This window comes from Boeremia exigua (genome assembly GCF_020726555.1).
Source record: "Boeremia exigua strain MPI-SDFR-AT-0100 chromosome Unknown C7974scaffold_5, whole genome shotgun sequence".
Classification (NCBI taxonomy): domain Eukaryota; kingdom Fungi; phylum Ascomycota; class Dothideomycetes; order Pleosporales; family Didymellaceae; genus Boeremia; species Boeremia exigua.
The window spans coordinates 62,671-88,894 of NW_025763522.1; the positions used below are offsets into that span (position 1 = coordinate 62,671).

Genomic DNA, 26,224 nt, shown 5'->3' on the forward strand with positions numbered 1-26,224 from the left:
TTAATGGCAGAACGACGGTGATAGGCGGCGTGACAACGACAGTTCCTCCTGGGGGACTCCCTACAGCGACCGGTGTCCCAACCGTGACCAACGGACGCTGTACCGGCCGCGATTGCGTCAATGGCCGCTGCGTGGGTATTCTCTGCGCAAGCTTTGGCTGCTCTGGTCGGGATTGCACCAACGGCGTGTGTACGGGTCTTGATTGCATTCCTCTGGGATGTATGGGGCCCAACTGTGCAGATGGTGTATGCAAAGACCGAGGCTGCCTCAACGGCGGTTGCATAGGCTCGGATTGCGAAGGCGGTGGCGGTGGTGGCGGAGGCACTGGACACGTAAGTATTATCAGCGAAGTTCAACATGGGACAACAGCTGACTTTGTGATTGCCCCATAACAGTGCTTCGGACTTAATTGTCTCAGTCTTGGCTGCGCAGGACTGGACTGCGGACCAAACGGCGTTTGTTTTGGCATCAACTGTTCTTCACGTTCTTGTACGGGCTTGAACTGCTTCAGCGGCACTTGCGCGGGCTCTTCCTGCACGGCCTTTGGAGGCGCAACTGGCGGTGGAGGTAACGCTGTAAGTATACTCGGGATGTTCCATGTTGATTCATTAGCTGTGTGACTACTGCTAACGATATATGTCAACATAGCCCGACGATGGCAAAGACCCGAAGTCATGCAGCACAAGCAGCAGGTACAGGACATGCACGACGAAGTTGATAGTGTCCAAGACAGTCTTCCCCGATGCAGACTCGACTGCTACCACGACCAGCACGAGCAGCACCTGTTACACGGTTACAGCATGCACTGGCTCACAATCAGCCTTCACGACGACCACTCAAACCACTACCACCGTCGAGGATCTTTGCGCACCGACTGCCTGCGGAAATGCCTGTGGACCCGTGAAGAGAAACATGGGCGTGATACCGACTGCCGTCCCACAGCTGGATGACTCAGGCGTTCTGCATATCGGATCAATGAGCTCCAACAGCGCTCTCGCTAAGCGCGCAATATCCAAGCGCGACATCCCGCTGGATGACACGGGCGACTGGGCGAATTATTACAGGACCCTCAAAGCAGACCCCAACACTTTTGTCATCGATAACTATGCCCAGACAGGAGGAACACTCGCTTCATGGGTCCGGTATAAGTGGGGAAACTCGCCAATCAACGTGATTGTCCAGGACTTGTATGGTTGTGAGTATACACCTTTGACACGTTTGCGTTGGTGGCTCACCATCCTGCTCGACTCTAGGCATCGCTGTCATTGCGGTATCACAGCTGGGTAAGTCACATACCGGATCTGCGTAATCAAGGATCACACTGATCATCTCTGTTTAGGTGTTTTTGTCGGCCACTTCTGGGAGAAGAACAGCGTCATTGTTCCTGATAGGTTCTTGATTGATGTTATCGGCACACTGCAGTATGTAACCCGAGCCCACGAGGCGCTTCAAATTGGTGTCTCGACTGAAGGATAACTTGCTTCTAGATCAAACTTCGACCCCTCATCGGATACTAGCAAGGAGTACTTTGGACCGTCAACACGATTCTACATCATGTGTAAGCTACGATCCGAGAATCATAGGTGATACGTTGGATGATTACTGACCTTTTGGTTCGATAGCTGGTACTGCCAAATCCACAGTGACGAACGGCCCTGATGATATTGCGAGTCTCGGTCGATCAGACCCTGCAGGGCCATTCAGGGCACAGCAAGTGGAAAGCATTAAGCGCCTACTCAGTGTGTATAGCGACGACATTGTTGTATACACGTACTTAAGGCAGCGCGACGAGACTATCAGAGAACAAGGAGGTTGGGGCAGGGCAGCAGTATGTTCAATCTCACTCAGGGCAGTCAGTAATTACAGCTGACCATGGTGCTACTAGGTATCTTTCCATCCAGCTCAGAGCACGTTCCCCGGAGGACCGTTACTTCCCGGTACCGCGCTGGTCAAAGTCGTACTACAAGGTACTCCCCTGGAGAACAGGTTCTGGCCATACGTACAGATCGACGTCTGGCGAGTCAACAGCGGCGGCAAAGCCACCAACGTGGCCAAACAAGTGGCAGCGGGTCAAGTCATCAACCCCTGTAATGACCTGAACCAAGTGGCCAGCACCGAAACGGTGACTCTCGGGTCTGAAAACGTGGGTGTTGGTCGTAGCCAGCCGTTCGCCATTTTGCAGAGCAACGGTGTCGTACTTCAAGGTGGTGGTAATTGTGCCTGTAAGTACTATCCATCCATACAGCAAATTGCATCTCAGACAGACACGCTAATCACATATCTAATCGTAGTCTCCGGTGGCCCTTACGCACCTGATCGAAGCTCGGGTCTCATCGCTGGGCAATTCACTTGCGACAGCGGAACACCCGTCTTGAGAGACTGTTTCAGGCCCACGAACAATTTGGCCACCACTTGTGGTAGAGGAGCGGCTAGTGGGTGTGGAAAGCTGGGTCAGAACTGTAATGATTACTACCAGCTCGTAGCATCTTGCCGCATCTAGAGGTCGAGATACTTGATGCATGTCTATAGCGAGATCGAGTAAGGATAGCAGGCTGAATAGAATCCTGTGGAAGTGCTCGAGCTTTTATTCAATGTCTCACAAACTGTGCATCGTTATACGCTTTCTTCAACTGATTCAATTCGCTTGACACTTCTTGATATGCTCTTGCTCATCTCACACGCTTCACATGCAGTGAAACAGATCCGAACTCCTCCTATTGCACGCTGCAACTGCGATCACGACTCTGAGCCTTTTTAGGCCCATCGGGGTTCTGTTGCGTCCAAGCCGCGACATCAGCTAGAAACGACTTCTGCTCCATCTCCCTTGCAACCTCCAAAGCAGGCGCTGGATCCGCGCCTCGGTCCAGAAGTAGCCAGGTCAATTCGCGCGAGTCCAGGTCGGGTCTTCCTATGCCTGGTACATACGCGATTGGGGTGCCCCAAGCGCTGGACATGCCTTTCGTCGAACCAGGCTCTTGATCAGGCGCATTGACATCTAGCTTCACTTCGTCCAGCAAGTATCGCACAAGCTCAAGATGCGTTGCCTGCCTGGCTCTGTCGCGCTGTTGTTTTTCCGCATCGTCACGTCCGTCGCAGCCGAACGCAGCCGTCTCGACGGCCTTGTGCAGTACGCGCTGACTCAATGGCGCCCCTTTGGCGCGTAAGAGTTTGAAAACTTCTAGGTTGCCGTGGTTTGCAGCATATTCTAGGATTGCATCGCAATGGCGAGGGGCTTGCTCGATGCCATATCGATTCCACGGTTGGTTGCTGGGAAGGACGCTTGCGCCATGCTCCAAGCACCAGACGATCATGTCGGCGTCGCTCGTCATAAACCACATGAAGGGCGGGCCGTATCCTCTCCAGTTGATGTCCCATCCGTGGGCAAGTAGGAACTCGAGGGTCGCTTTTGAAGGAGGGTTACCGTGGTCGGCAACGTCTGTTGGCTCAAGATGCTTGACACTTACACCACGATCGATGAGGGACTTCAAGATGGTTGTCGAGCTTCTCTTTATTGCTTCCCGGCAGACTCTGCTGAAAAATTGATCGAGATCCTCATCTGGGGTCATTGATATGGCTTGGTCTAATAGCGTTGTGTTGTCCGTCTCGATCGCGGTCCTGACGAGAGTCCATCTTGGGCTTTCCGCATCTGCCATTGTGGTCTTTTTGGTGAACTGGGTGTTGTAGGGGTTTTGTTGCCCTTTCCGTGAGGTGCAATGGTGGGATTGTGGTGAAGTTGTAATCGGTGCTCGCGAAAAGTGGAGGACACGTGTGACCTCATTAACCATGTTTAATTTCAGGGAACTGCGCCACCTCGAAAGGTCGCTTCCGATGGGCTCTGGGACTGGTAAACAAGTGTAGCTCCACGACATGGCCCTCTCAAAATGACGATGATTTGTAGCGCGCGCAATTACAGATAGACATAGACAGGGCTTGCTGCTACATGAGTGTTATGTTGCAACAGTGACTGTGCGGGGTCAAATGCATGTTGTTGCACGTGCGAGGTTGTACGACTAATGAAGGCAGGGCAGGTTCTCACGAAGACTTCGCTACCAACCTTAAACCGGCACCATCACCGCAAGATTGTATACACATGATGGCTTCTCTGGATACGGCTCAAACGAAATCACACGAGGCGGACGCGAGATCAGCCCCCTCCCCAGATGAAATGCAGCGACTGGCTCAAATTGAAGTGTATGATCGCACCGGGTCTAGGAAGCCACTCGGTGACTTCATCAAAGCAAAGAGATCTGTCTTGATCTTCACTAGACATTTTTGTACGCCGCATCTGCTGAGAACGAGAATGTTCAATGACTGAAACGAAAAGGGTGCTTGAACTGTCAAGCATACGTCCGCGCTATAAGCAAACAAATTCCGCCTTCCAGTCTGCCTGTCGGCACTCAAAGTAGGCCGCAACGAAGTTCTCAAACAACTCACTCTGATTTTGACTAGTTCTAATTATCAGCAATGGCTCTTATCAGCCCATCAACACGTATATAAGCATGACATCGTCTGCGTATCCTGTCTACACAGACCCAACGCTTCAACTTCACAGTATTTTGAAGTTCAAGTCGGTTCTGAGAGAGGCAAGCAAGGATGAGAAAAAGAGGGACTACATGGAGAATGAGGGGACCCTTGTCGGCAGAATCTTCGGTGGTATTGTGGGTGCTGTTACGAACATACAGCACACACCTTACATTGGACCAAAGGCCTTAAACGGTGGTGAAGTAATCATTGCAACCGGTACGGATCATCACTAGGATGAAAACCATTCTTGAGCAAAGCTAACACAATAAAGATGGTAGTTGCGAGTACATCTACCGCATGCAAAACACGGTGGACCATGTAGATGTCAGTGAGCTCGCTCGGATCATCGGTGTTCGCAAAGAATCCATGTAGTTGATCTGGTCGGAACTAGTGCTAATGGATGGGCTCCAGGGCACAGCTTGAAAAATAACAACTGCAGGCAATATGAGTGTCAAGGGTCCTGGCATATCGTCATCTTGTTATCATATTTGGAGTGGAGAATTTATGTATATCACCCCCGAGAAATTAGCCCTCTATGGCAGATTACACAGCCACTTGACCATCTACCTTAGATCCGTTCGTGCTGACAACCCTCTTCTTCTGTCCCTCCTCGGCATCGAGAGGCACATTCAAACCCAAGCGCTCGCGAGTGGAGTAGGCAGTGATGCCTCCTTGCGGATCAGCCTCTGTGATGAGCTCTTTGCGGCGAGTATCAACGAGTAGGCGGATAAGATCAGGGCGCATGTAGTGACCGGAGAAATCGGCCAGGGCCTTGGTCAGATGGCACTCGTTAAGATCAATCTGCCCAGTTGTCAGTAAGATATCGTAGTATCATTTGAAGGAGGCTTACATCAACGAAGAGAAGGCCATCGAAGTCCTTATCAGGCTTAGCGACCAGTGACCCATCAGGCTTATAGATACGAGCGTGACCGTTGTATGTAGAGGGATCAGTCTCAGGCTCCACGCCCTCGGGTGTGTTCTTCTTCAGGCCCTCCTTACTCAGTCTCTGAAATGGTGCCAATGTCCATGTACCAGTCTCAATCGCATAAGCGGGTGTGACCAGGTCAGAGGCTGTTTCAGCAAAATTGGTTGCTGGGTCGGGATACTTGCAGTTCTCCACGCCAGGATAGACGGGCCAGCCAGCGACATGAATCTGCTCGCCCTCTGACACGTTGAGAGATTTGAGGAACGGGTTCATATTCTCCCAGCAATTCAGCTGACCGAGGCGGCCAAGCTCTGTTTGGGTGACAGACTTGAAGGTGTCACCAGAACCATCACCATAGACGAGCTTCTCGACGTGGGTAGGCTTGATCTTGCGGCGGTGGTTGATTACCTCTCCAGTAGGATCGATCAAGGTCTGGGTGAGGTAAAGAGTCGCATGGTCAATCTCAGAGAAACCAAGCGAGACATAACTGTGCAATGTCAGTGCTAGTGTCTGCGACATAATACCCTTTACTCACATTTGGTTGTCCCTAGCGGCGCGTCGAATACGTTTGAACTCCTCAGAGTCAATGGGAAGAGAGTTCTCGCGGTACTTCTTCAGCATGGGAAGCGACTGAAGGTAAGTGACCTTCCACATCCAGTACGGGTATCCCGGAATCCAGACTTCAGGGAAAGCGATAAGCTTGCAACCGGCCTGACCAGCTTCATTGATGAAAGCAATGGTCTTTTGGACGCCAGCCTCGAGATCAAACCAGGAAGGCTCAGAAGTCACGGCAGCGGCTTTGTACTTGATGAGAGGCATCTTCGAAGATTGCAATTTTGAAGGTGTTGTAGAGTTGGGATGTTGGAATTTGTTCTGATAAGTTTGCTACGGTTATGGATTCATCTGTGAAGTGTAGTGGAGGTTTATATACTGCATCTGTGAGCTTGCAGCCCGCGCTATCCGGTGCGACTACGAAAAATCATGGATGATCCCCATTACAGGTTTGTCGCGTTACGAAGCATGCCGTACGCATGGTCCATGCCAAGAATGCGTTGTCTATCTCCTGATGTTTTGATCCTGGCGACATTTGTCTGCAGCGTCACCGTGTGCGCAAAGTCGCGAAATCAGATTGGACCTGCGGAGCCTGCACGCCCCACATAATGCAGTTCGCTCAAACGTGCCTTCCAAACATATGATCTTACATCGGCGGCATAGGGTCGGCATCGCTAGCATGCATGCCGCTCCTGCTGTGTCATCGGCAGACGATCGGCACCATCGGCATATATCTGCTACCCTCGGCAAAGGTACGAACATCGAGCGAGTCTCGGAGATGCTAACAGCGAGTATTTTCCATAAACTGATCACAGGGTTCAATCACGTTCATTCGTGTCTCGGCCTACGTATACCTGAACAAATATTTGTTGACATGGAGAACCAACAAGACGTCCTGCCGTCAAAGATCGCATTATCTCTCCAGCGTTTTTTAGATTACCTTTTTCATTCGAGATTTCTTGCCATTGATAAGAATTTACTACCACTTGGTTGTCTCGTGACAGGCCCGAGCTCTTCTGCAGTCTGACAATGTCAGCTTTAGCCCGCATACACCTTATCTCGCAGACCACCGCAGGCCATACAAACCGTAAACACAGTAGTCCGAATCATTGTGTGGTGAATTCAATAAGGTTTGACATCAGCATTGATTCAGTGATTATTCAGTCCTTTAGAGCCCTAAAATGTCACGTATCGTTATATCTGTACGGGACAGGTGGTACTGCCAAGGAAAGCGTAGGAGACACATATTTTACAGTTGGGATTCTATCCCATTTCGTGATACGATCTCTAAATATGAGAACATGTATGTCGTATGAAAATAGATAGGATTATATCCGAGCGGCTGTGTTCGCGGTAGTGTCAGTCACATATTCAACGAGGACGACAAGCAGTTACATTTGGGACTTTGCATGTATAATTAGTGAATTCGTCGTTCAAAACAAAGACGAAGTACCCGAGGATATGAAAGAAAATCAAAATTGTCACCGATACTCCTATATTTCCTCCTCATGGCGCACTTGCCTCCCACATATCGATAGTCACGCCTTCAGTTCCGCTCCTGGTCAGCACGCCCACGGCTACAACATCATTCAACCAGTCGTAGGTCCCGTTCGTTGCAGTCTCAAACTTGCCCCGCAGCAGCGTTCTGCCGTTTGACTGCGTTGGGCCCTCTGTTTGGACATAGATCCATGTGCCGTCGTCGGTCTGAATGTTGTATCGCGCGTCGGGCCGGATCTTGCCGTCCACATCGGTAAGACGCCAGTCTGCGCCGAGATTGAGGACTTTGCCTGGTAACGCTTAGTAGTGAGCTGGCATCAGAAAGTTTTCATCGGATCTCAGGCGGGTGAAGCTGTAGAATTGTTGTTGCACGGGAAGAGAAGAGAGACAAATGAACTGACCGGAAAGCTTCGGCCCCTTGAAGGTGCCACCAACGATCGGGATCACAATGCGCTCTTGGCCGTTCGGTACGGGGCCGAGAGAAAATCGCTCGCCTAGCTGTACCTCCATATGGTACAGCAAACTCATCTTTGGTGGCTGGGGATCACCTGAAGTTGAAGCCATGACGTAAGTCGCAAGGGCGGTAAGGATGCAGAGTGCAATGGAGAAACGCATTGTGAGATGTCGGATTTCAATTGATCTGAGCTTTTGCTGCTAGCGCCTCATATATGAAATCACCCGCATGGTACCGAGATTAGATGCCGTTGTTTTTGTGTCCAAAGCGGGTGTCGTCATCCGGGAACGGCAGTACGAAGTTGCTGTATCAGGCTCGGTGGCTCGGTATTTGAACGGCTGCCCCACTATTTCGTACCTACCCCGCACTCCGAAATCGCACCTTTCATTCCCTTCAAAACCTTGATCTACGCTGGCGGCATCCCAGCGCTCCCGACGACAGCCTGGTAAAGTGGGTTGAACAGACTGCATCGGTAATCCAATTGACTCTGTGGCAAGAGTGTCACACCTCCACCTTTCACTCTACCAATGTCACCAAGTACACCCACATTCCAAGTCCCGGCTGTGACGTTCCCGCTACCACCATAGTAAATTCCATCGGGAACTTGATCGTAGGCGCCTGAGAGGACAGAGCCAGCTTGACCGCTACCAAGAGCATTCCAACCGGGTCCTGCCAGAGGATTCTTTGCGAAACGTGCCCATGCACCCCGCATGTAGGAGGCGAGTGCGTATTCCTGGGTTGTTGTGTTCGACCTTGGATAAGTACCGAACACGAGTGGAATCTCAGACGCGTGATACGCTCCCAGTTGCGGATAGGACTGTGTGTTTGAGAAGGAGGCGTTGAAGTAATAGCGCCAAGTGGGAATACCAATGGATGCTGTCGCATTTGCCCACAGTGCTGCTGGCTGTGAGGGATTAGTACGCTGCTCGAGGACGAATTGGATTGACCTACGCATTGGAAAGTCGCATCCGTGATGACTGCAGAGATGGCGTCATAGCCATTGGTGATACCGGGACCGCCAATGGGGTATGCTGCTGCAATCGCAGGAATTAATGCTGGGGCTGCGCCGAAGGTAGTTTGTAGGAAGGCAGTCAAGTTGGTTTGACCGACAGCAAAGACACTTGAATGATCAGTAATGTATGGCAGGAAGGGATGGATTCTGCTCACCGTCCTTCTTGCGAGTTTGATCCTCCAAGGACAGGAATTTGCGATATGTTACCGCTGAGCCTACGTGCAGCCGGGTTCTGGAACAAAGTCACATTGTCAGCAATTGGGTTGAATATCAACGAATTAACTTCTATGATTCGCTTGATATCGGTAGCATTTGCGGCGCGCACGCATGTCAGATTGGTACCGTATGTGCCGGGACATCGGAGTGAGGCAGTGAGATTGTCCCACGCCGGTACGCTGGACATCGGAGGTGCCGCTCGGTAACTGTATTGGCCACTTTGCAGAATCGCCGCACGGAAGGGAGGCTTGCTGTTTTTAGGGTAGCTGGTCAACAAGGCGTCGACTGAGAAGCCTCCAGCGCTTTCACCAAACACCGTGACCTTACTTGGATCGCCTCCAAAGGCATGAATATTGCGCTGTACCCAGTCCAGAGCAAATCTTTGATCAAGAAAACCTAGGTTTCGTTCAGCTAATGGAAGTTCGGGGGATGCTGCAAAGCCGAACACTGGTGGGCGTCAGAGATCGGGGCACTGGAGTGGGTTTGAGTATCTGACCATTGGTCCTGTAGTTGGTAGTCACAACTATAATGTCTTCATAGTCGGCAAGAGCACTGCCGTCATATGTCGCCAGGCCTATGTTTGCGTCAGTGAAACCTCGAGGTCCATCTTAGGGGGCATACCGGCTGTGCCGAATTGTAGGGACCCTCCATAAATCCAGAACATCACGGCTCTTCCATTGCCACCAGGAGATCCCGACGGAGCGTATACGTTGAGATATAGACAATCCTCTGACTCAACGGGCGGTGGACCACCGGGGTTGTTGAACACCGCCTGAGCGAATTGTTGGCTTGCTAGGGGATCTTGACATCCATTAGCTAAAATCTATATCGCTTCGAAGTAGTTCCCATACATCTAAATTGCTGTATACATGCAGGCTTCCATGCCGTAGCGTTAAGAGGGCTGCCAAAGGCTGTGACGTTTCGGGGTGGTGAGAACCTTTCTGGAGGCGACTGCGCAAATGGAATGCCTAGAAACTGGTTCACGGAGGGCCCCAAGCCATTTGGCAGAGCTGTGGCTCTTCCAACAATAATCCCTGCATCGATTGTCGCGCTTGGCGTAGGGTTGTAATCCGATGCTGAAATCAGCGATGTCAGAGCGAGCAAGAGCACACTTCGATTGAACTGCATTGCGAAGGCTGGAGAACGATTGCGTAGCATCGGGCACCAAATATGGATGTGTTCATTATGTATGTTGTCGTTGTGACCAATGATGTATGCATCATCATCCAGTGCCACTTAGGTAGCAACTACTGTGCCGTCAATACTTCATGAACACAGGGCGGCTCCATGTGTGCGCATTGCAACCATACAGACGCCTCTGGCAGCTTTGAATACCGAGGCTGGCGTTTGAAAAAGCTATGACGTGCCCTGAATCTAGATTGGCCAAGCTGCACGCTAGATCGACGCTGTCCTGCTTGATTGTCAACAAGGATGCGGTGCCAAGGTGTTTGTGGTATCATGTGCTTGGTTCGATCGCACAAAACCCAAGTGTCTTAATTCAAAGCACAAAGTACAAGATTTGCGCTGCGGCAAGGAACTATCGAGAACATCGAGAGATAGCTCTTCGTTATTTGCGTACGATCACGAGTTATCGAAACAGAAGGTGAACGCGTGGCCGAGGCTGGCTGCCGCCTATTTGCGGGGTAAGACGACCCCATTTACATTCGCTTGTACTCGACCCTTGCATATGGCGTTTTAGCCTTCCTCTGCCCCATTCAGCGACTGTACTGGGATGCGTACTGTAAACGGAAATTTGCGCGGCAAGTCGCATGTCACTGCTTTCATCGTGCCCACCAGTGCCTGGAAGTGGAGTGAACCTGATCTGAGTGCGCATAGCTGCACCATGATTACCTGTCGACAAACTTTGAAACTAAGGTTTAACGAAAAGAAGCACCTCAGCATCTTGCAGCGACACGGATCCATCGAGAAGATATTGTCTTAGCTCGTCCTCAGTGACAGTGGGCGTGAACACAGCCCCATCCCGCTTGCCTTCCAGCAACTTGCGCGTCACGTCCCGGAGGCGCCAAATCTTGGTGTGCATTTTCATGATCTTGTTCTTCATCGACTTCTCCTCACGCTCTTGACGAGGCGGCAAGTTCTCGCCACGTTCATCTTTCAGCACACGATCCTCGAAGAATTTGTTGAAAACCTTCACCACGGCCGAAGCTCCGGGAAGTTTGATGTTATGTCCAGCTTCGGCGGCAGCCTTGACCTTGCTGTGAAACAGCAGTAACCAGGCTTCTTCTTCGGGGTGAAAGAAAGCTTTTGCCTGCTTCATCTTCTTGGTTCGTAGGTACTCTTCAGCAGCAGCTGGCTCATCGTCGCCTGTAACGTTTCGCGTGTCGATACAATCCACTTGAGTGTCAGATGCAGTCAAGACTGTGATAGCGTCTGCAATCGTCGCGCCTGTGCTAGTGCCTGTCGAGCCTTGTGCATGCTTCGGTTGAATGAGTGTAGCTGACGGACCTGCAGCGAGCTGATTGACCTGACTAAGCGATGCGCATCCAGTCCATCCTGCGTGCCGGAAGTAAGAGTCGTAAACGAGTTGAGCGCTTGGAATATCGGCGACTGTCGTGTGACCGTCGTTGTCATCGCTCGCATCGATGCTGCTGTAATTTATGACCTTTGCTGCCGTTTGATATGAGCTGCTTTCTCTTTCATGACACGCGAGAAGCTCTTCGACATCGGCATTAGCTGCTGTTGCATCGTCGTTTGAAGCTACCGTATGCCACGAAGGATTCTCAAATGGAACCCAGCCCGACGTCGAGAGCATTCCAGTCGTGTACCGGGAAGTCTTCAGGGTGCGTCGGTTGAATACTTGGCTCGTTGCCGCTGCCTTGATTGGCAGTCCGACGCCGGTCGTAGCAGGAGCTTCCTCCGCGCTCATGGGGTATGCTGTGGGCTGATTGTTATATGTATCGCGAAGGGAGATCGAGTGCCTTCAAGTAGTGCAGTTCGATTTGGTCGCTAAGTTGGACAGAAGAAAGTGAGAGATGTAGCGCGAACGACGTCGTGACTAACGAAAAACAAGTGAAGGTGAGTTTGTGTGACTCTCACTTAGCGTGACTTTCACTTAACGTGAGCCTCTCGTTCCACGCTCGTTCAGTCGCCGCTGCAAGGTCTTTCGTGTACAAAAAGCTTGCCTGAAATCCATTGTTCTCATCAACGTCCGTTCCAACGCTGCTCCTACAGAGTCTCGAAGCCGCAATTGGCCAGCCTCTTGGATCGACTTTCCTTTCTTCAATTTCGATTACCCGCTCGGCAACCTTTCTATGCTGCTCAGAGTCCCAAAGCCCCTCTCGTGGCAAGTTCAAAGCCAGCAAGTCAACCGCTTTGCGGCGCGTCACGGGGCAGCGACAGCGTATGGCCACGTAGAATAGTGCAGGGATGAGCGCGGTGTCGAAGACAAAATTAGCGGCAGCATCCAGTGGTGATAATGGTGCGTGGCAGTTGTTGAAGTTAAAAGAACCGACTAAGTATTCAGCGTGCGCAACGAGGGACATAAAGTTCTCGAGGTGCGCATCGAACGCCATCTGGGTCTCGTCCATGATGCAGGAGACGGCGGTGTAGCTCGAGTAGTATCCGATTTTGAGGGCGCTGAGAGAGTATGTGGCGTCTTTGGCCCATTTATCTGTACGCTCCAGCGATTTCAGAGCTTGAAGCCAGACACGATGCTGGTTCAGAAGGTCAGTCTGACGATGATAGTCTGACGCCGCGATTGGTATCGATCCGTACAGCTTGATGGCCATATCCCGTGCTAACAAGATTGCGGCATTTCGCAGGTCAAAGAAGGACGCTCGAGCATCAGCAATGTGGGTAAAAACTGTGCCTGTATAGTAGCTTGGGCACGACTGTAGGAATTCAAAGTCCCTTTCAATGCTGGTACCATATGGGAGGGCAGAAGCTAGAGCTTGCGTGAGGATTGGCACCATGATTTGCTCAATTTCATACAATCGCGCACTCATCTGACCCTGACTTGCCGCCGCAAGGCCGAACCTCGAGCGGCCAGCTTTCTGCTTTCTCAGCTCGTGAACAATGTTCAACCCGCTTCTGACGTGGGTGAACGCCATGTTTGCGTCGGCTTGCAAAAACTCAATGCACGCGAAAAGCAGGCATATCACCAAACCTGCTTCCGCGGAGAACGACGGTTTAGCTATGTCATCAATGAGATGTCTGATAGCTTTGTTGTAATTAATCCAGAAGGGCCTGCGCTTAAGATTATTTGGTCTGTTAGCAGATCGACGAGCGTCTTGCAGGGTACCACTTTGGCTTTGATTAAGATGACTCAAGGCTATCAACGCGTTGCGAACACCAGGCTCGACATGTGCTATCTGGAGTATCGAACGCGACCAAAACTCAGTATCGAACCTACCAGAAAGCTTGGGTCCGATACAGTGGTAGTAAAACTCCAGATGGCGCATGTCGTTGCCAAAATCAGGAAGTGAAGCAAGGGCTTTGCTGGGCCACGCCGACTTAATCTGTCCATAGCTGGATGCATGGGTCTGGAGATCCCTCTGGTTTTGAGGGTACCCGTCACATTTACGGCCTGTACTTGAACATCTAATTATGTCAGACAACAGAAGCGCAGGCCTGAGACTAGACGCACTTTATGCAACTGGGCCGGCTCTCGTCGCATTTGACACGTCGTATCCTGCAAGTTCTGCACCCAGTCTTCGTCTTTCTGTGAGCCCTAAGGGCAGGTTTTGAGACATTGGTGTCTAGGACAACTTGCATTCAGTCAAGTTGCACGTTGACGTTTGGCGAGATGGAATCTAGAAAGAATAGAAGGGGTTGTTGTGACGCGTTCAGGAGGACCGAGGCTGTCCCGGCTTCGGGCGAGACTCCGCATGATCGGGGTGGCTTACGTAACGTTTTAGCGTGCTTGAAGACCGGCGACACAGCTGAACGAACAGAGAAGCGACACGCATGTTCGCATCGGTAAGTTCGACCGGAAACGCTTGAACTCCGGCTATGAGTATCACTCATGGACTCTGCAACACATTCCGAGATTGCGCCCTGTGCAGACACTGACCTAGCTCTTGACAATCATGACCAGACTGCACACATTGCCAGGTCAAGAAAGAGGAAGATTCCTCCGGTTGCCGATTCTCTGACGAGTCGCGCCACATATCCACGAAAGCGATCCGTCACCGCATGCCGATTGTGCCGTGCTCGCAAGACGAAATGTAACAATGACCGACCGGTTTGTTCAAAATGTAACGAGCTTAATGCGCAATGCACCTATGACGAAGACGATCCCAGTACTGCTTCGTAAGCCAGGAGCAGCGTTGCTTGGTTCAAGGCTGTACTGATTGAATACAGAGCTGTACCCGCCAGCCAGATCCTCGACCGGTTGGAATATTTGATCAATCTAGTTGAAGTCGCATCTCCAAGTAACAATCGCAAGGAGAGTCTGAACATCACCACCGCCGTTCACAGATCCGAGTGCACTCCGGAAGACAATGATCTAGAGATACGTCAGGTGTACTTCGCTTCCAGCCAAGACATCCTCGACTGGCCTGTTTTCGAAGGCAAGTATGATCGCCGTTGGATTGAAGCCTTGGTTTTTGATCCTACGCTGCCTTGCGACGACCTCGATCTGAACGAACCGTGCACCTCGCCAAGGGTAATCGATGACTCCATACGAGATAAATTTGACGATCCGCGCCAATCAGCGGGACTAGGAGTCGGTGTACGTGAAGATGATGTCCCACACCTGGTCGAGACATTCCTGGTGAACGTGCATGTGAAAAATCCAATATTCGACCCAGGCTACTTAAGAAATATGGCAAAATGTGTGGCTGAGCATGGGTTTGATTGGAAGCCGTCGAGCTGCCTCGTGGTTCGTGAAGCTGCATCATTTCATTAGAACAGTACTGACAATCACTCCGCCAGCTACTTGTGTGCGCTCTAGCATCGATCTCGTCTCGATTCGCTCGTCGATTAACATGGACACCTGATGACGTCCGAAATGGCTCCGAGACCAGTCTTTCCTGTACGCCTGGGTACCAGACTGCTGAGTCGTATTACACAGCAGCGTGTAAGCGGCTTGGCCTACTCAAAAATACCCTGATTGCAACCGAATGCTATTTTGTGGCTGGGGTGTACGAGATGTATTCACTGCGGCCGTTGCAAGCAGCAGTCTCTTTCAATCGGGCGTGTGTGACCTTTCAAACGCTTACGTGGATGCGTAGCGAGTATTACGCGACTGGAGATCAATTAGGGAAAGCCAGAGCCAGTCGACTATACTGGTCTTGCTTGAAGTCGGAGCAGTAAGTATTTCGAGTCTGCCTGCGAAGTCACTCCTGACGTTCTGGCACAGCGAAACGTCTATCGAGATTCGATTCCCATCGTCTGGGTTAACAAAACTGAATTATACAAGCCACTTCCCTGCACCTCCTCTTGCAGCAACATCAGAGGATTTCTATCGTGTGCATAGCGACTTTGGCCTTGAACCCGATTCTACAAGTCCAGCAAGAATCCATAGTGAGTTCGAAGAAGGTTGGTACTACTACTTGGCGGACATAGCTGCTCGCCGAATACTGCAAAGGGTGATCAGCTCTTTCTACGACACTGGAGCAGCATGGCTCGATGAACCCTTTCAAAGTCTGCTTCAAACCGCGGAAGAGCTCGATAGGCAATTACTTGAATGGTTCGTCTGACATCGGTCGCCACCTAGTACCTACCTGACATCCATGTGTAGGCATCGCACGCTTCCAGAAATTGTTTCATTTGACCATGACATACCTGCAGACTCTGAGCTTGCTTACCACCTGCAAGCCCGAGCTCTTGAAATCAGAGAACGTATATATCGTCCTTTCCTATTTCGATGCATCCACAGGCCTTGTCAGTCTGCGGAGAAACAAGCAATAAGCCCGCTTATACAACTGCATGCATCTGTCTGCGTTAGGCTGATATATCACTGGGACGTCCGTCATCGTCATCACGGCACATGGCTCATGGCCAGACAAAGCTTCACTTCAGCGCTGCTACTTCTGGCTGCACAACGATCTGGGCTCCGCGAAGCTGACAAAGAATCATGTGAACGAAGCATCCAGCACACTATCTCAACACTGCGTTTCTGGGAGTCCGAAGCACCTGATCTCCAGGCTTCTCGGCTCATTCTGGAGGACGTCAGTAGCCAACTACGCATGATACATATTAACACCTGATGTTGCGATGAGATTTACGATCTGGGCAGTCAGTCAGCACTGAGAGGTCATACGTCATCGCTGCCGAGTACAAAGCAGAGCGAGACATACTCGCGGCTGATAAGGTGGCTACAGAGCCTTGAGATACAGAACCTTGAATTTGTACCAAGGGCGAGGAATGTCTGCTTCTATTCATGGACCCCAGGCTACGAGAAGCATCGGAGAACATAGCAGCAATACGAAGCTGCCTAAGTAGAAAATTGCACGGGCTTGAACAGCGAAGAGAACATCAAAGACGCGGAAGGCAATAGAGTTGGAAACGGATACATTGCCGAGGACACGGGGCAAATTACAGCTCCATTTAGCAAAAGACGCATGAGCTCTTCACGAAATCAGCCGAACAAAGATCGCGTAGGATTAGGTTGCGGGGTGGACGCGCTTCTCGCGTCAATCATCTCGCTCCTCTCCACACTGTATCACCGTATGCTGCAGTTGTATACAGTTCCAAGCGGTTTATGACGTTACTTTGGATTGATGCAGACCTCGTTCGCTTGTGGCCTGCGAGAATCCAATACTATGTGCAGGTAATTGGGCTTGATAGACCACCGCCAGGAAAACAGCACCACATCCAGGAAACCAGCGTCACACGCAGGCAGACCTTGATACAAATCGACTGTTTGTTGTCTGTGCTGGTCCTCATCATTGGTATCTAAGTATTTGAAAGATTGAATACATCCAAGTTGTTCATTTCCGCAGGAGCTATAGCCAATGTGACTTATACACCACATGTACGAGGAAATACGCCACTACATTCGTGCATGTCAATCCTGCCTGAAGTATCGTATCATAACTCTCGTGTCCCCTCAACAACACCATCTTGTTCCTTTCCGTCTCCTTCTACTTCTATTTCAGAGCTCCCGCGGTCAACACCCATGATGATTTCTCCTGTCGAGCCCTCAAACCTTGACGCAATTTCCTCGAGCGTGAGGCCCTTCGTCTCCACAAACGTGAAATATGCAATGACCAAGAACACGAAGTCCCATGCGGCGTTAATAAAATAGAATTTCCATCCCAGGTCCTCCATCGCATACGCCATGGTAAATGAGGCCAGAAGCCTGTGAGCTTATTGTTAGCGGGATAGTTCTTATTGAATCGCGTCAAAACTTACCCAAAACCACTGTCGAGCATACGAAAGAGTGCGACACCAGCTGCACGTAGTTTGAAAGAGTTCACTTCTGTCGGATACAAGCTTGTCATGGGTGTGATGGAGAACGCGTAGAAGCCTTGGAATAGAAATATCACAGCAATGGTCCCGTAAATTCCAGAAGTGCTCCCACTTTCGCCGAAGTCTGTCAGTCAATTAGTATGCTGGCCAGAACAATTTCGAGGGACCTCGCCCTTGAATGCGTACGTTTGATGAGCCCGCCTATTATCATGAGTGTGACGACCATGCCGCCCACTCCAATGAACGTTTGTACCCTTCGACCCAAAATGTCGAGCATGAAGCTTCCAAAAACAGCTATGGCAAAGGACCAGCAGTTTATTATAACCTGAACCTGGGTTTGAGTCTTCGTACTGGTGACACCGGCTTGAGTGAGAATTTTGCCGAGATAGTATCTATGACATGGAGATTAGAAACTTGAAAGTACCTCAGATTAGGTCGTGGAAGCTTACGAGATGATAAAGTTTCCAAACATATTGATCATTGGACCAAAGATGCATAGAATCACCAATCTTCTCCTGTTGGCCTTCGTTGAGATCATCTCTCTCCATGGATTTCGCGGATATTGTTTCGCTTCTGCGCGTATGGTCTCGCGAATATCATCCAGCTGCTGTGTTCCAGCCTGCATATCCGTATTGTTTTTTCCTTGCATGATGAGCAATACTTCCAGTGCCTCTTCGTTCCGTTCACGAGATATGAGCCAGCGTGGAGACTCCGGGACAAACGGGACGATGACTGCGGCCAAGAGACTAGGCACGAACTGTAAAAGGGAAGGCAGACGCCATGACCACGTGCTGTCGATTGTTTGACTCCCGTAATTCACAATCGCGGAAGCCAGGCTACCAACGTAGAAGCAGGAGAAGAAGAGCCCGAGTATCCTTGCACGATTGCGTGGAGGAAGCAACTCTCCCAGTAGTGTCGGTGCTGCACCGTTACTGATTGTCGAGCCAACGCCAACGATGAAACGCGCGGTGACAAACATGCCAATGTTCTGCGCTGCAGCTTGAAGAACAATGCCGACGACACTCACGATGGAGGCGATGTAGATGGCGCGCCGACGGCCCAAATAGTCAGGCACTGGCTGCATAAGGAATGCGCCAAAAATTCCTCCCATCCACATGGCGGCGTTGTTGAGACCTTCCGTTGCAGTAGTCAGGCGGAAGTACTCAGAGTACGAGGGGAGGATGAGCAAGCCGTTCATGACTGATGAGTCGTAACCAAGAGTCTGTATGCGCGTCAGTGATGAGATGAATGTATGGCAGGCTGATCGAAGAACTCTACTCACAGCAGAGTTTACTATCGTAACAGCCAACAACAACGGCATGAGTAACCGGTGGTCCGCTGGGACAAGTCTTGAGACATGCTTGCGATGGAATACTTCCGCCATTGTGATCGCAACTTGAACAACTTGCTCGTGGAAAGTCGTGAACAGACCACCCGAACATGTACTTAAATAGTCGTGGAGAGACACTGGGATTCTGTCTCTAAGAGATAAGAGGTGGAACTCAGCAATTCCAGCGGAGCTGTCCGTAGGTGTCTCGTCTGGTCTTTGTTTCGGAGATTATCGTAAATACTTTTGAGCTACACCTGGTAGGTAAGCTCCTAGTTTGATACGCGCGCGATAACACATTTCGCTCTGAGAGAATGGAGAAGTAGATATTCAGCCATCACAACCGATTTGGGGTTTAAAATCTCGCCCGAGCTCGTCCGACTCGCCCACTTTACGGGAGCAATGCTGATCGCGGATTGGCTGATTCTCGGATAAACACCCGTCGACTAACACCTTTGTGCTCATGGGGTATAACAGGCTTGAGAACTAGCCCGAGCTCAACCGAGTCGATTTACATCTTCACTGTTCCCACGGATATCGAAGATAACAAATTATGACGCCAGCTCTACAAGACGACTTTCCCGCAAACTCTTACTACACAGTATCGACTGATCGCAGCACTCATTCCACACTAAAACACAGAAAAGAGAAAGCAAGTTCGGAGGAACTGACTTACATGCCTTCTGTCACGCAAGAATGGCCAGCCTGGCCTGAGTTCGCTTCCCCGGACCCCGCAGAATGCAAAGATGACAGTCTCTTGTCGATCAAGAAAGCCATCATCGCTGAGTATGGCGTCGATGCCCTGCGTCAAAGTTGGATCAAAGTCTGCAGCGAGCTTCAAACTATTACCGACGAGATAATGATCAAGGGCAATACCATCATTCCAACTTTCGACACTGCACGCATCCTCGCGAGCGGTTTCAGTGACTCAGACAAAGCCGAGATCGAGCGTATCGGTGCCTTCGTGTGCCGGAGGACGATCCCGGAGGACGAGACAAACATACTATACAAAGACATGTCTGAGTATGTCCAAAAGAACAAAGAATACATCCAGAGTTGGCCGGTCGAAAGTCCCAGTATGCTGGTTTTGTACAATTCGCCCACACAAAACACAATCCGATCACACCCAAACCACCTCCGCTTGCAACACAGATTGAATCAACTTTGGCACGGGTACGATACGAGCGAGGGAACATCGCCTGAGCCTGTCGTCTACTTCGATGGCCTTCGTGACCGCGCACCCGGTCAGCCCTTCCTTGGGCTTGGGCCGCATATTGATGCCGGCAGCCTCTGCCGCTGGGCTGATTCGAACTATCGGAGAGTCTACGAAAGCATCCTTCGTGGTAGACCAGAAGATCATGATTCGTTTGATATCGGTCTCCGGAAAAACGCAGACCAGGCGCTCTACACAGCCATGGCGCACTCGTCTGTGTTACGAACCTTCCAAGGATGGACGGCTTTGACCCCCACGCAACCTCGCGAAGGAACGATAATGGTGTATCCCAACCTTAACACTGTCATCGCGTATGTGGTGTTGCGTCCTTTCTTCCAGCCTCCAAAGGACAAGGGAAGTGACGTTATGGACCCGAATAACTGGACAATGAGCAGTGACGATGACCCATGGTTTCCTGGCACATTCAAAGAGCAGAGCCAGCGTCTGAGTCGAGTTTCTCATCCACACCTGCGACTCGAGGACTGTTTGGTGCACATGCCAAGGGTCAAAGCTGGAGATACAGTATGGTGGCATTGTGATGTGAGTGTTGAATCCATCACGTGGCCTGCCAGTACACGGAACTGATGATCGTAGGTCTGCCATGCAGTTGACACCGAGCATCTGGGAAAACAAAACGCAGCAGTAGCATTCATTGGCTCGTGCCCAACGACTCCGACGAATACTGACTATGTGAGGAGGCAACTCACTGCCACCTTGACAGGACATCCCCCACCCGACTACGCTGCTGGTGATGAGACAGACTCAGACGAGAGACGATTGAAGGGGTACATCGGCCTAGAAGGGCTTAGCTATGAGGCACGAAAAGCGTTCGGATTCAACGATGTGTCGTGATGCGGCTTTTGCTAGAAGGCAAGCGTGCGTATGTGGAGATTTTACGAGAAACCGATCTCATCCATTCTTTCCCGAAGCACCGTAAAGGCGTGACGTGCTAATGCATTACGTGACTCGACCTGTTTCATTAGATCTAATGCTGCATACAGACCTTCGCGGTGCTCGCTTTGAAAATTTGGATCGTCATCTTGCCACTCCCGGAGGAGTACGATTGCGGCCGTAAAGATATGGTAGGATAGGGCCCTACAATCATTGAGAATGTGAAACGAAAGCATTGAAATAGCCCCTACACGCTGGGGGCATACATACCACTGCTTTCTCATCGATGATGGTTGATCCCAGTTCTTATGGATCCAGATTATGCTGGTGGCGGATCTGACGGTAACAGTTCTTGCCCAGTCGGTGTTAATCACACCTGGAGTCGACAGCCACTGCACCTGAAGAGTCCTGTTTATTCGAATGCGAAGATGCAGAAGTACGAGGGTAAGATCAAAACGTTGCCACTTGATCCATGACTCAGACAAATCAGTCTCGTGCGAGGCGTCTTTGCGACCTGCTAGCTCCGCATCTGGCTGGAGATGATTCGGTAGCGTAACAATGATACCCGCAAGTTCTTCATCTGCAAGTCTCACAGCCCGAATCATAGATTCAAGTGAAGTGACTCCAAGTCGTACGGCTCTACAGAAGCGATGATAGACCTTTGACGCTCTGGCCATGAAGATGTGATAGTGTACGGGGTGTTCTCTGGTTTTATTAGAGTCGGTGGAAGGCGAAAGAATTGGAGGTTGGGGATAAGGGATGTCGAAGTCGAAGTCGTTGATGGCTGGAGGACGATAGGGATGTCGTAACCTAGTTTAAAGTCAGATTGAGGCATACCATTCGACAAAACGGAGGCTTAAAGTTCAAACAGGATGACTGATGTAAGATCTGCACCTTACCATTCGCATATGACCAGAGTCCACCAGAGGCGATGCTGCGCTTCTTCGCTTAGTTGCTCGGTAGCCACTTTTGAGACCGGTGCATCGAGGCCAATCGTCTTTGCATTGAGTATCGCACATGACCACAGATGACCACCAAAGTCGGACTCCCCGAAATTGTTGCAGCAGATACCTAGAACAGCTATTGCCTGCACAGACCGTATACCTGGTGTTTGCATAAACTCGGCTTGACGTAGACAAAATACCGCTGCATTGTACCAGTTTCGACTAAGGGTATGGTGTGAGATGGCTGTGACCGTCAGCTCCGATTAATTTGAGATGAGGTCTGATCAGCGAACTCGCGTACATTCGTTTACGGCAAGCCCTGCAGCTGTCTTATCGTCCGTCATGAGTAGTGCTGCCTATTATGTATCGCGTTTGAGCTCATTTGGTCTTCTCACATCTGACAAACTGAGGGACATACACTGAGAACACTGAAATATACCGCTAACCAGAGTGGATCCAGTTGCGCAAGGGAAGCCCCGCTCACCATTGCTGCTGTGAAATCATCACACTCATTGCGAAATCTTGGATATTCGAGAGCATAATGAATCCAAGAGTTCCACTTCTCGTCGTAATCGATAAGCTGATCGTGGCACGACTTTACTGGCAACACAATGTCATTCCAAGTCATGACCTGTGAATCAATGGCTTGTGGTTCGGATGCTAAAGTGTCCCAAAGCTTTCGGTCTAGTCCGTCCTGGTCATCATCGAAACTCGTCTTCCACTGCTGGTATTCCCACGATTCAATATCTTTCTCGCCGGTCTCTGGTGCGGACAGCAAACGTGAGCGGATGTTTGCTTGGTGTGCTTGAAGTGTTGCAAGTTCCCCTCTTAGGTGCTCATTCTCGCGCTTTAGATCCTCATATGTCGGCTGCTGTAAGCCATCTCGGTAAGCTATAATCTCGCCTCGAACGAGGACTGTTTCTCGGACGCAATCCTCCTGCCGGCCCCGGCGAATACAGGTCCTGCATGGTATCAACTTGTCGCATTTGATTTTGCGGGAAGTGCAAGGGATGCAACTACGTGGAGCGCGTTGTGTCTTCCTCATTAAAGCAATGTAAGAGGATATAGGGGTGTACTAGCATTCAAAAATGTGTTACGTCGGCTCGAGAGCGTTCGTGATGTTGTTGTGAACAACGGATGTTATCGTGGATGACTTATCTGCCCCACACCTTAATGTGGCCTAGCGTCGATAAAGCCGCCCCCACCCTCGCTTGTGTCCGGTCGGTCTCCTCCTTTACTGACAGAATCCATCCTGGAGCTGCGAACGACATCATCTCCACTAGAAGGTTTATGACGCCTCGAAACAGTAATATCATTATCAGCTGGGTATGGGCACAACAACGATCTTCCAGGGGGCCGTCGTACATCCAACAGATCAATCGACACTTGAAGTACTTGACGACGCGACAATCATTGTCACAGACGGTCGCATAGTTGCTTTTTACAAATCCAGCGAGGAAGTCCATCGAATTACTACCCCACTAGATGCTGTCACTCATCATCTGCCGGTCGGCGAATTCTTAATCCCAGGATTTGTTGACACTCATAATCACGCCCCTCAGTGGCCGATGCGAGGACGCGGCCAAGGCTTACACATTCTCGACTGGCTGGACCAGGTTACCTTTCCCGTCGAGGCCCGGTTTGCCGATCCTGCGTACGCAGCCAGCATCTATGAGGACACAGTCGCAGACTTCCTCCGACATGGAATTACTACGGCGTCGTACTACAGCTCGCGGCACGCTGAGGCAACTTGCCTCCTGGCTGATGTTTGTCACCGTAAAGGTCAGCGTGCTTTCATCGGTAAATGCAATATGGATCGTAACGCACCCGACTACATCCGCGAGCCAGACGCTGAGACCTCGATTCGGGAGACAGAGGAGTGCATACAGCATATTCGCGGACTACCGGGATGTGGTAGAATTGAAGGCTCGTCCGCATTGGTCACTCCCGTCGTGACCCCAAGATTTGCAATCTCATGTTCTCCAGAGCTACTACGTGGCCTCGGAGATCTGTTGATAGCAGATGAAATGCTCCCGATGCAAACGCACTTCAATGAGGCAAAGCAAGAAATCATTGCTACAAAAGATCTGTTCCCCGAGTTTAACGGAAGCGAAGCGGATCTCTATGAAAGCTTCGGCCTTTTGAACCAGCGCAGTATTCTTGCACACTGCACAATCATGACGGAACACGAGAAGGAGCGGATCAAAAAGCTGCAGTGTGGTATTGCTCATTGTCCGATTGCCAACATGACCGTAGGAGGTGGCTTCATGGTTGCCCCGATACGAGATTTCCTACGGCGGGGTCTCAAGGTCGGACTAGGTACAGATAGCGGTGGGGGATGGGCTTCACAGATGTTGGCTGTTATACGGCAGACATTGATCGCATCCAACGCCCAGGAAGTGCTTTCGGGCGGAAAGGACAAAGCACTCTTACTCGAAGAGGCTTTCTATCTCGCTACGATGGGAGGTGCCAGGGTCATGTGTCTTGAAGACCAAATCGGCAACTTCAAGGTTGGAAAAGATTTCGATGCGGTGTGGATAACGACAACTTCAGGCCTGAAGTCAGCTATGACACCGGTTGAGCCTTCTGACACATTACGGACGCAATTCGAGAAGTTCATGCTCACAGGAGATGATAGAAATATGGCGCACGTGTTTGTACGAGGGCGTCGGGTAGCTGGTCAGGCTGCAATTGGGTGATAAGTACGTACGTTTGGGCAGCAAATCCTTCTAACCGGGTCATCATGTCTTCATCCTCTGCTCGTCATACCTGATCTAGCGTCGATGCTTCCATGTCCAGTGTTGTATCTTATCATGCTGTTCTCGCACGATAGCCCATATTGACAGAATGACATGCGAGGTCTTGTATCGGCGATGCAGCAAATATCTCTCGTATTTTTCGCATTGCGGCTTGAGATGTTCGCACACTTTTTCTCAACCCCGGCCGATGATTCATGCCGGGCATGTTGAAAAAATGACGGGGAAAGGATTGGTGTTGTAGCAAGTCTCTACGAGATGAAAGGAGGGTCGGTGGAGAAGAACGTGCCAACGAAAGCTGTTGCAAAGAAACTCTGAGTTTGTGACGCCGGTGACAAAGCACACAGAGATGTGGTCAATGTACCCAGCAAGTATACACGGCAGTGTTGATAGCAGACGGTAAAGCCTGCCCACGAAGACTAGGTTTACCAACTGCACGGTTCGCATATTTACCTGTCCTTGACGCAGTAGAACGTTCTCTCCCACAACCAGTTGGTGGAAGATCCCGTTGACCAGCCGAGACACGGCAGCCAGGAGTACCGTGCTGCCCTCAGGATTTCCCAGGCGTCCTTCTAGACTTTACACTTCTGAATCGCTTCGTCCAAATACTCAACAGTGATTCTCTCTGGCACATTCCCCACCAGGCCCGTTTCTCCCTTCGCCTGCCCTTTCAAGAGGATTTTCACCAGCCCCGCCGGGTTCTTGTCTAACATACCGATTCCGCGGCCAGTTTTCTTGTCCATAATCCACCGTTCGGCCCCGATAGAGATGTCGTAATCCTCTCGCACGGGATTGCCCATCACGTTGCAAATGAAGTTCGGAACGTATAGCACATTGCGGAGTACAATCTTGGAGTTTTTAGGGCCGACGTTTCGTTTTGCAGCGTTACCAACGATCCTGCGCACTTCTATCTCGACCGAACCTATGCCTTCTACGGTGTATGTGGTGTTGTTATGCGTGCTGGTGACCTGGGAGGCGAGAGGGGTAAATGTTGTGAACCAGTCGCGGTCGGTTGCCACATGTGTCATAGAGTCGAAGGACCACACCCAATCGACGTTGTAAGCAGCGCCTGATGGTGGCATGATGTGTTGATGATGGAGTGGTGTACCTGCGAGATGGAAGAAGGTACCAGGTAGGCAAAGCTAAAAGGTTGTCCTGCTAGTCAGACCCATCAGCCAATGAACGAGGATCCGAGAAATTCCCACCTTGACCTAAGCGAAAAGCGGCCTAAGTGCGTCTAAAGCGGAACCGTCCCTCGTCTATTGGCGGCCTTATGAAACCCCATATGTATCTTACTGCCAGTGGGAAGCGCAATCTTTCAAGATCGAATCCCAAAGTTGTTAAATAACGGAATTGCAGTATCTCTGTTTATGGAGCACTGTAAACTAGATTTCCGTGTTGATAAACTCCTTAGCCAATCGACTTTACGGCCGTGAGTGTTTTGTTCACACAGGTGTTAATGTACAGCTAATGTACCAGCTACTAGCTACAATACTATCGGCATCACTGCCTTTAGTTTCTCTCTAGTGCTGCTCGC

The 26,224-nt window shown here is 50.7% G+C and overlaps 14 protein-coding genes across 14 annotated transcripts; 5 read left to right on the forward strand and 9 right to left on the reverse strand.

Moving 5' to 3' along the window:
• Positions 1-217: 217 nt before the first annotated feature.
• C7974DRAFT_433112 (uncharacterized protein) lies at positions 218-2,500 on the forward strand (the record flags this gene model as incomplete). Its single annotated transcript, XM_046144895.1, has 9 exons — positions 218-332; positions 512-567; positions 649-1,195; positions 1,254-1,283; positions 1,340-1,421; positions 1,488-1,558; positions 1,623-1,828; positions 1,886-2,222; positions 2,292-2,500. The coding sequence occupies 9 exons, from the start codon at positions 218-220 to the stop codon at positions 2,498-2,500; spliced, it is 1,653 nt and encodes a 550-aa protein (XP_045997667.1).
• A 132-nt stretch (positions 2,501-2,632) lies between these two features.
• C7974DRAFT_391750 (uncharacterized protein) lies at positions 2,633-3,937 on the reverse strand. The gene has a single exon (XM_046141612.1). It carries the CDS (start codon positions 3,867-3,869, stop codon positions 2,715-2,717), a length of 1,155 nt encoding a protein of 384 aa, XP_045997668.1. The 5' UTR covers positions 3,870-3,937; the 3' UTR covers positions 2,633-2,714.
• Positions 3,938-4,093: 156 nt separating this feature from the next.
• C7974DRAFT_433114 (uncharacterized protein) lies at positions 4,094-4,896 on the forward strand (the record flags this gene model as incomplete). The annotated part of the gene is made up of 4 exons (XM_046144896.1): positions 4,094-4,274; positions 4,325-4,402; positions 4,450-4,740; positions 4,796-4,896. 4 exons carry the CDS (start codon positions 4,094-4,096, stop codon positions 4,894-4,896), a joined length of 651 nt encoding a protein of 216 aa, XP_045997669.1.
• Positions 4,897-5,039: 143 nt separating this feature from the next.
• Positions 5,040-6,484, reverse strand: C7974DRAFT_423367 (carbon-nitrogen hydrolase). Its single transcript, XM_046144380.1, has 3 exons — positions 5,985-6,484; positions 5,375-5,936; positions 5,040-5,325 (listed from the first exon to the last, which is right to left on the reverse strand). Exons 1-3 carry the CDS (start codon positions 6,266-6,268, stop codon positions 5,068-5,070), a joined length of 1,104 nt encoding a protein of 367 aa, XP_045997670.1. The 5' UTR covers positions 6,269-6,484; the 3' UTR covers positions 5,040-5,067.
• Positions 6,485-7,507: 1,023 nt separating this feature from the next.
• On the reverse strand, positions 7,508-8,062 carry C7974DRAFT_309519 (uncharacterized protein; the record flags this gene model as incomplete). The annotated part of the gene is made up of 2 exons (XM_046138226.1): positions 7,508-7,788; positions 7,900-8,062. 2 exons carry the CDS (start codon positions 8,060-8,062, stop codon positions 7,508-7,510), a joined length of 444 nt encoding a protein of 147 aa, XP_045997671.1.
• Positions 8,063-8,255: 193 nt separating this feature from the next.
• C7974DRAFT_162052 (Alpha/Beta hydrolase protein) lies at positions 8,256-10,461 on the reverse strand. Its single transcript, XM_046135965.1, has 6 exons — positions 10,032-10,461; positions 9,802-9,981; positions 9,677-9,754; positions 9,120-9,627; positions 8,904-9,072; positions 8,256-8,856 (listed from the first exon to the last, which is right to left on the reverse strand). Exons 1-6 carry the CDS (start codon positions 10,336-10,338, stop codon positions 8,359-8,361), a joined length of 1,740 nt encoding a protein of 579 aa, XP_045997672.1. The 5' UTR covers positions 10,339-10,461; the 3' UTR covers positions 8,256-8,358.
• A 387-nt stretch (positions 10,462-10,848) lies between these two features.
• Positions 10,849-12,430, reverse strand: C7974DRAFT_391757 (uncharacterized protein). The gene has a single exon (XM_046141613.1). It carries the CDS (start codon positions 12,065-12,067, stop codon positions 11,051-11,053), a length of 1,017 nt encoding a protein of 338 aa, XP_045997673.1. The 5' UTR covers positions 12,068-12,430; the 3' UTR covers positions 10,849-11,050.
• Positions 12,151-13,990, reverse strand: C7974DRAFT_162068 (uncharacterized protein). Its single transcript, XM_046135966.1, has 2 exons — positions 13,787-13,990; positions 12,151-13,740 (listed from the first exon to the last, which is right to left on the reverse strand). The coding sequence occupies exons 1-2, from the start codon at positions 13,912-13,914 to the stop codon at positions 12,234-12,236; spliced, it is 1,635 nt and encodes a 544-aa protein (XP_045997674.1). The 5' UTR covers positions 13,915-13,990; the 3' UTR covers positions 12,151-12,233.
• Positions 13,991-14,101: 111 nt separating this feature from the next.
• C7974DRAFT_162079 (uncharacterized protein) lies at positions 14,102-16,602 on the forward strand. Its single transcript, XM_046135967.1, has 5 exons — positions 14,102-14,451; positions 14,503-15,022; positions 15,076-15,452; positions 15,503-15,832; positions 15,884-16,602. Exons 1-5 carry the CDS (start codon positions 14,165-14,167, stop codon positions 16,350-16,352), a joined length of 1,983 nt encoding a protein of 660 aa, XP_045997675.1. The 5' UTR covers positions 14,102-14,164; the 3' UTR covers positions 16,353-16,602.
• A 534-nt stretch (positions 16,603-17,136) lies between these two features.
• On the reverse strand, positions 17,137-19,215 carry C7974DRAFT_471196 (hexose transporter-like protein). Its single transcript, XM_046146494.1, has 5 exons — positions 18,839-19,215; positions 18,006-18,778; positions 17,743-17,948; positions 17,500-17,680; positions 17,137-17,446 (listed from the first exon to the last, which is right to left on the reverse strand). Exons 1-5 carry the CDS (start codon positions 18,938-18,940, stop codon positions 17,176-17,178), a joined length of 1,533 nt encoding a protein of 510 aa, XP_045997676.1. The 5' UTR covers positions 18,941-19,215; the 3' UTR covers positions 17,137-17,175.
• Positions 19,216-19,559: 344 nt separating this feature from the next.
• C7974DRAFT_433119 (uncharacterized protein) lies at positions 19,560-20,948 on the forward strand (the record flags this gene model as incomplete). The annotated part of the gene is made up of 2 exons (XM_046144897.1): positions 19,560-20,636; positions 20,691-20,948. 2 exons carry the CDS (start codon positions 19,560-19,562, stop codon positions 20,946-20,948), a joined length of 1,335 nt encoding a protein of 444 aa, XP_045997677.1.
• On the reverse strand, positions 20,836-23,046 carry C7974DRAFT_162124 (uncharacterized protein). Its single transcript, XM_046135969.1, has 4 exons — positions 22,346-23,046; positions 22,233-22,283; positions 21,887-22,175; positions 20,836-21,797 (listed from the first exon to the last, which is right to left on the reverse strand). Exons 1-4 carry the CDS (start codon positions 22,974-22,976, stop codon positions 20,990-20,992), a joined length of 1,779 nt encoding a protein of 592 aa, XP_045997678.1. The 5' UTR covers positions 22,977-23,046; the 3' UTR covers positions 20,836-20,989.
• A 126-nt stretch (positions 23,047-23,172) lies between these two features.
• Positions 23,173-24,945, forward strand: C7974DRAFT_162143 (uncharacterized protein). The gene has a single exon (XM_046135970.1). The coding sequence runs from the start codon at positions 23,260-23,262 to the stop codon at positions 24,628-24,630; it is 1,371 nt and encodes a 456-aa protein (XP_045997679.1). The 5' UTR covers positions 23,173-23,259; the 3' UTR covers positions 24,631-24,945.
• C7974DRAFT_162144 (uncharacterized protein) lies at positions 24,946-25,809 on the reverse strand. Its single transcript, XM_046135971.1, has one exon. It carries the CDS (start codon positions 25,767-25,769, stop codon positions 25,260-25,262), a length of 510 nt encoding a protein of 169 aa, XP_045997680.1. The 5' UTR covers positions 25,770-25,809; the 3' UTR covers positions 24,946-25,259.
• Positions 25,810-26,224: the final 415 nt, after the last annotated feature.

Coding starts and splice junctions, on each gene's coding strand:
- C7974DRAFT_162124 (XM_046135969.1), bottom strand. CDS start 22,976: ATGAGGAAGACACAACGCGCTCCACGTAGTTGCATCCCTTGCACTTCC. Junction 22,284..22,345: donor TTTCAGTGTTCTCAGTGTAT/GTCCCTCAGTTT, acceptor CATAATAGGCAG/CACTACTCATGACGGACGAT. Junction 21,798..21,886: donor ACTCTGGTCATATGCGAATG/GTAAGGTGCAGA, acceptor ACTTTAAACTAG/GTTACGACATCCCTATCGTC.
- C7974DRAFT_162144 (XM_046135971.1), bottom strand. CDS start 25,769: ATGCCACCATCAGGCGCTGCTTACAACGTCGATTGGGTGTGGTCCTTC.
- C7974DRAFT_391757 (XM_046141613.1), bottom strand. CDS start 12,067: ATGAGCGCGGAGGAAGCTCCTGCTACGACCGGCGTCGGACTGCCAATC.
- C7974DRAFT_391750 (XM_046141612.1), bottom strand. CDS start 3,869: ATGTCGTGGAGCTACACTTGTTTACCAGTCCCAGAGCCCATCGGAAGC.
- C7974DRAFT_471196 (XM_046146494.1), bottom strand. CDS start 18,940: ATGGCGGAAGTATTCCATCGCAAGCATGTCTCAAGACTTGTCCCAGCG. Junction 18,779..18,838: donor TTACGATAGTAAACTCTGCT/GTGAGTAGAGTT, acceptor ACGCGCATACAG/ACTCTTGGTTACGACTCATC. Junction 17,949..18,005: donor TTTGGAAACTTTATCATCTC/GTAAGCTTCCAC, acceptor TCCATGTCATAG/ATACTATCTCGGCAAAATTC.
- C7974DRAFT_162143 (XM_046135970.1), top strand. CDS start 23,260: ATGGGCACAACAACGATCTTCCAGGGGGCCGTCGTACATCCAACAGAT.
- C7974DRAFT_162079 (XM_046135967.1), top strand. CDS start 14,165: ATGGACTCTGCAACACATTCCGAGATTGCGCCCTGTGCAGACACTGAC. Junction 15,453..15,502: donor TCTTGCTTGAAGTCGGAGCA/GTAAGTATTTCG, acceptor GTTCTGGCACAG/CGAAACGTCTATCGAGATTC. Junction 15,833..15,883: donor GATAGGCAATTACTTGAATG/GTTCGTCTGACA, acceptor ATCCATGTGTAG/GCATCGCACGCTTCCAGAAA.
- C7974DRAFT_162052 (XM_046135965.1), bottom strand. CDS start 10,338: ATGCTACGCAATCGTTCTCCAGCCTTCGCAATGCAGTTCAATCGAAGT. Junction 9,982..10,031: donor ATGTATACAGCAATTTAGAT/GTATGGGAACTA, acceptor ATGGATGTCAAG/ATCCCCTAGCAAGCCAACAA. Junction 9,628..9,676: donor TACCAACTACAGGACCAATG/GTCAGATACTCA, acceptor GACGCCCACCAG/TGTTCGGCTTTGCAGCATCC.
- C7974DRAFT_162068 (XM_046135966.1), bottom strand. CDS start 13,914: ATGCAAGTTGTCCTAGACACCAATGTCTCAAAACCTGCCCTTAGGGCT. Junction 13,741..13,786: donor AGCCGGCCCAGTTGCATAAA/GTGCGTCTAGTC, acceptor TGACATAATTAG/ATGTTCAAGTACAGGCCGTA.
- C7974DRAFT_423367 (XM_046144380.1), bottom strand. CDS start 6,268: ATGCCTCTCATCAAGTACAAAGCCGCTGCCGTGACTTCTGAGCCTTCC. Junction 5,937..5,984: donor GCCGCTAGGGACAACCAAAT/GTGAGTAAAGGG, acceptor GACATTGCACAG/TTATGTCTCGCTTGGTTTCT. Junction 5,326..5,374: donor ATGGCCTTCTCTTCGTTGAT/GTAAGCCTCCTT, acceptor ACAACTGGGCAG/ATTGATCTTAACGAGTGCCA.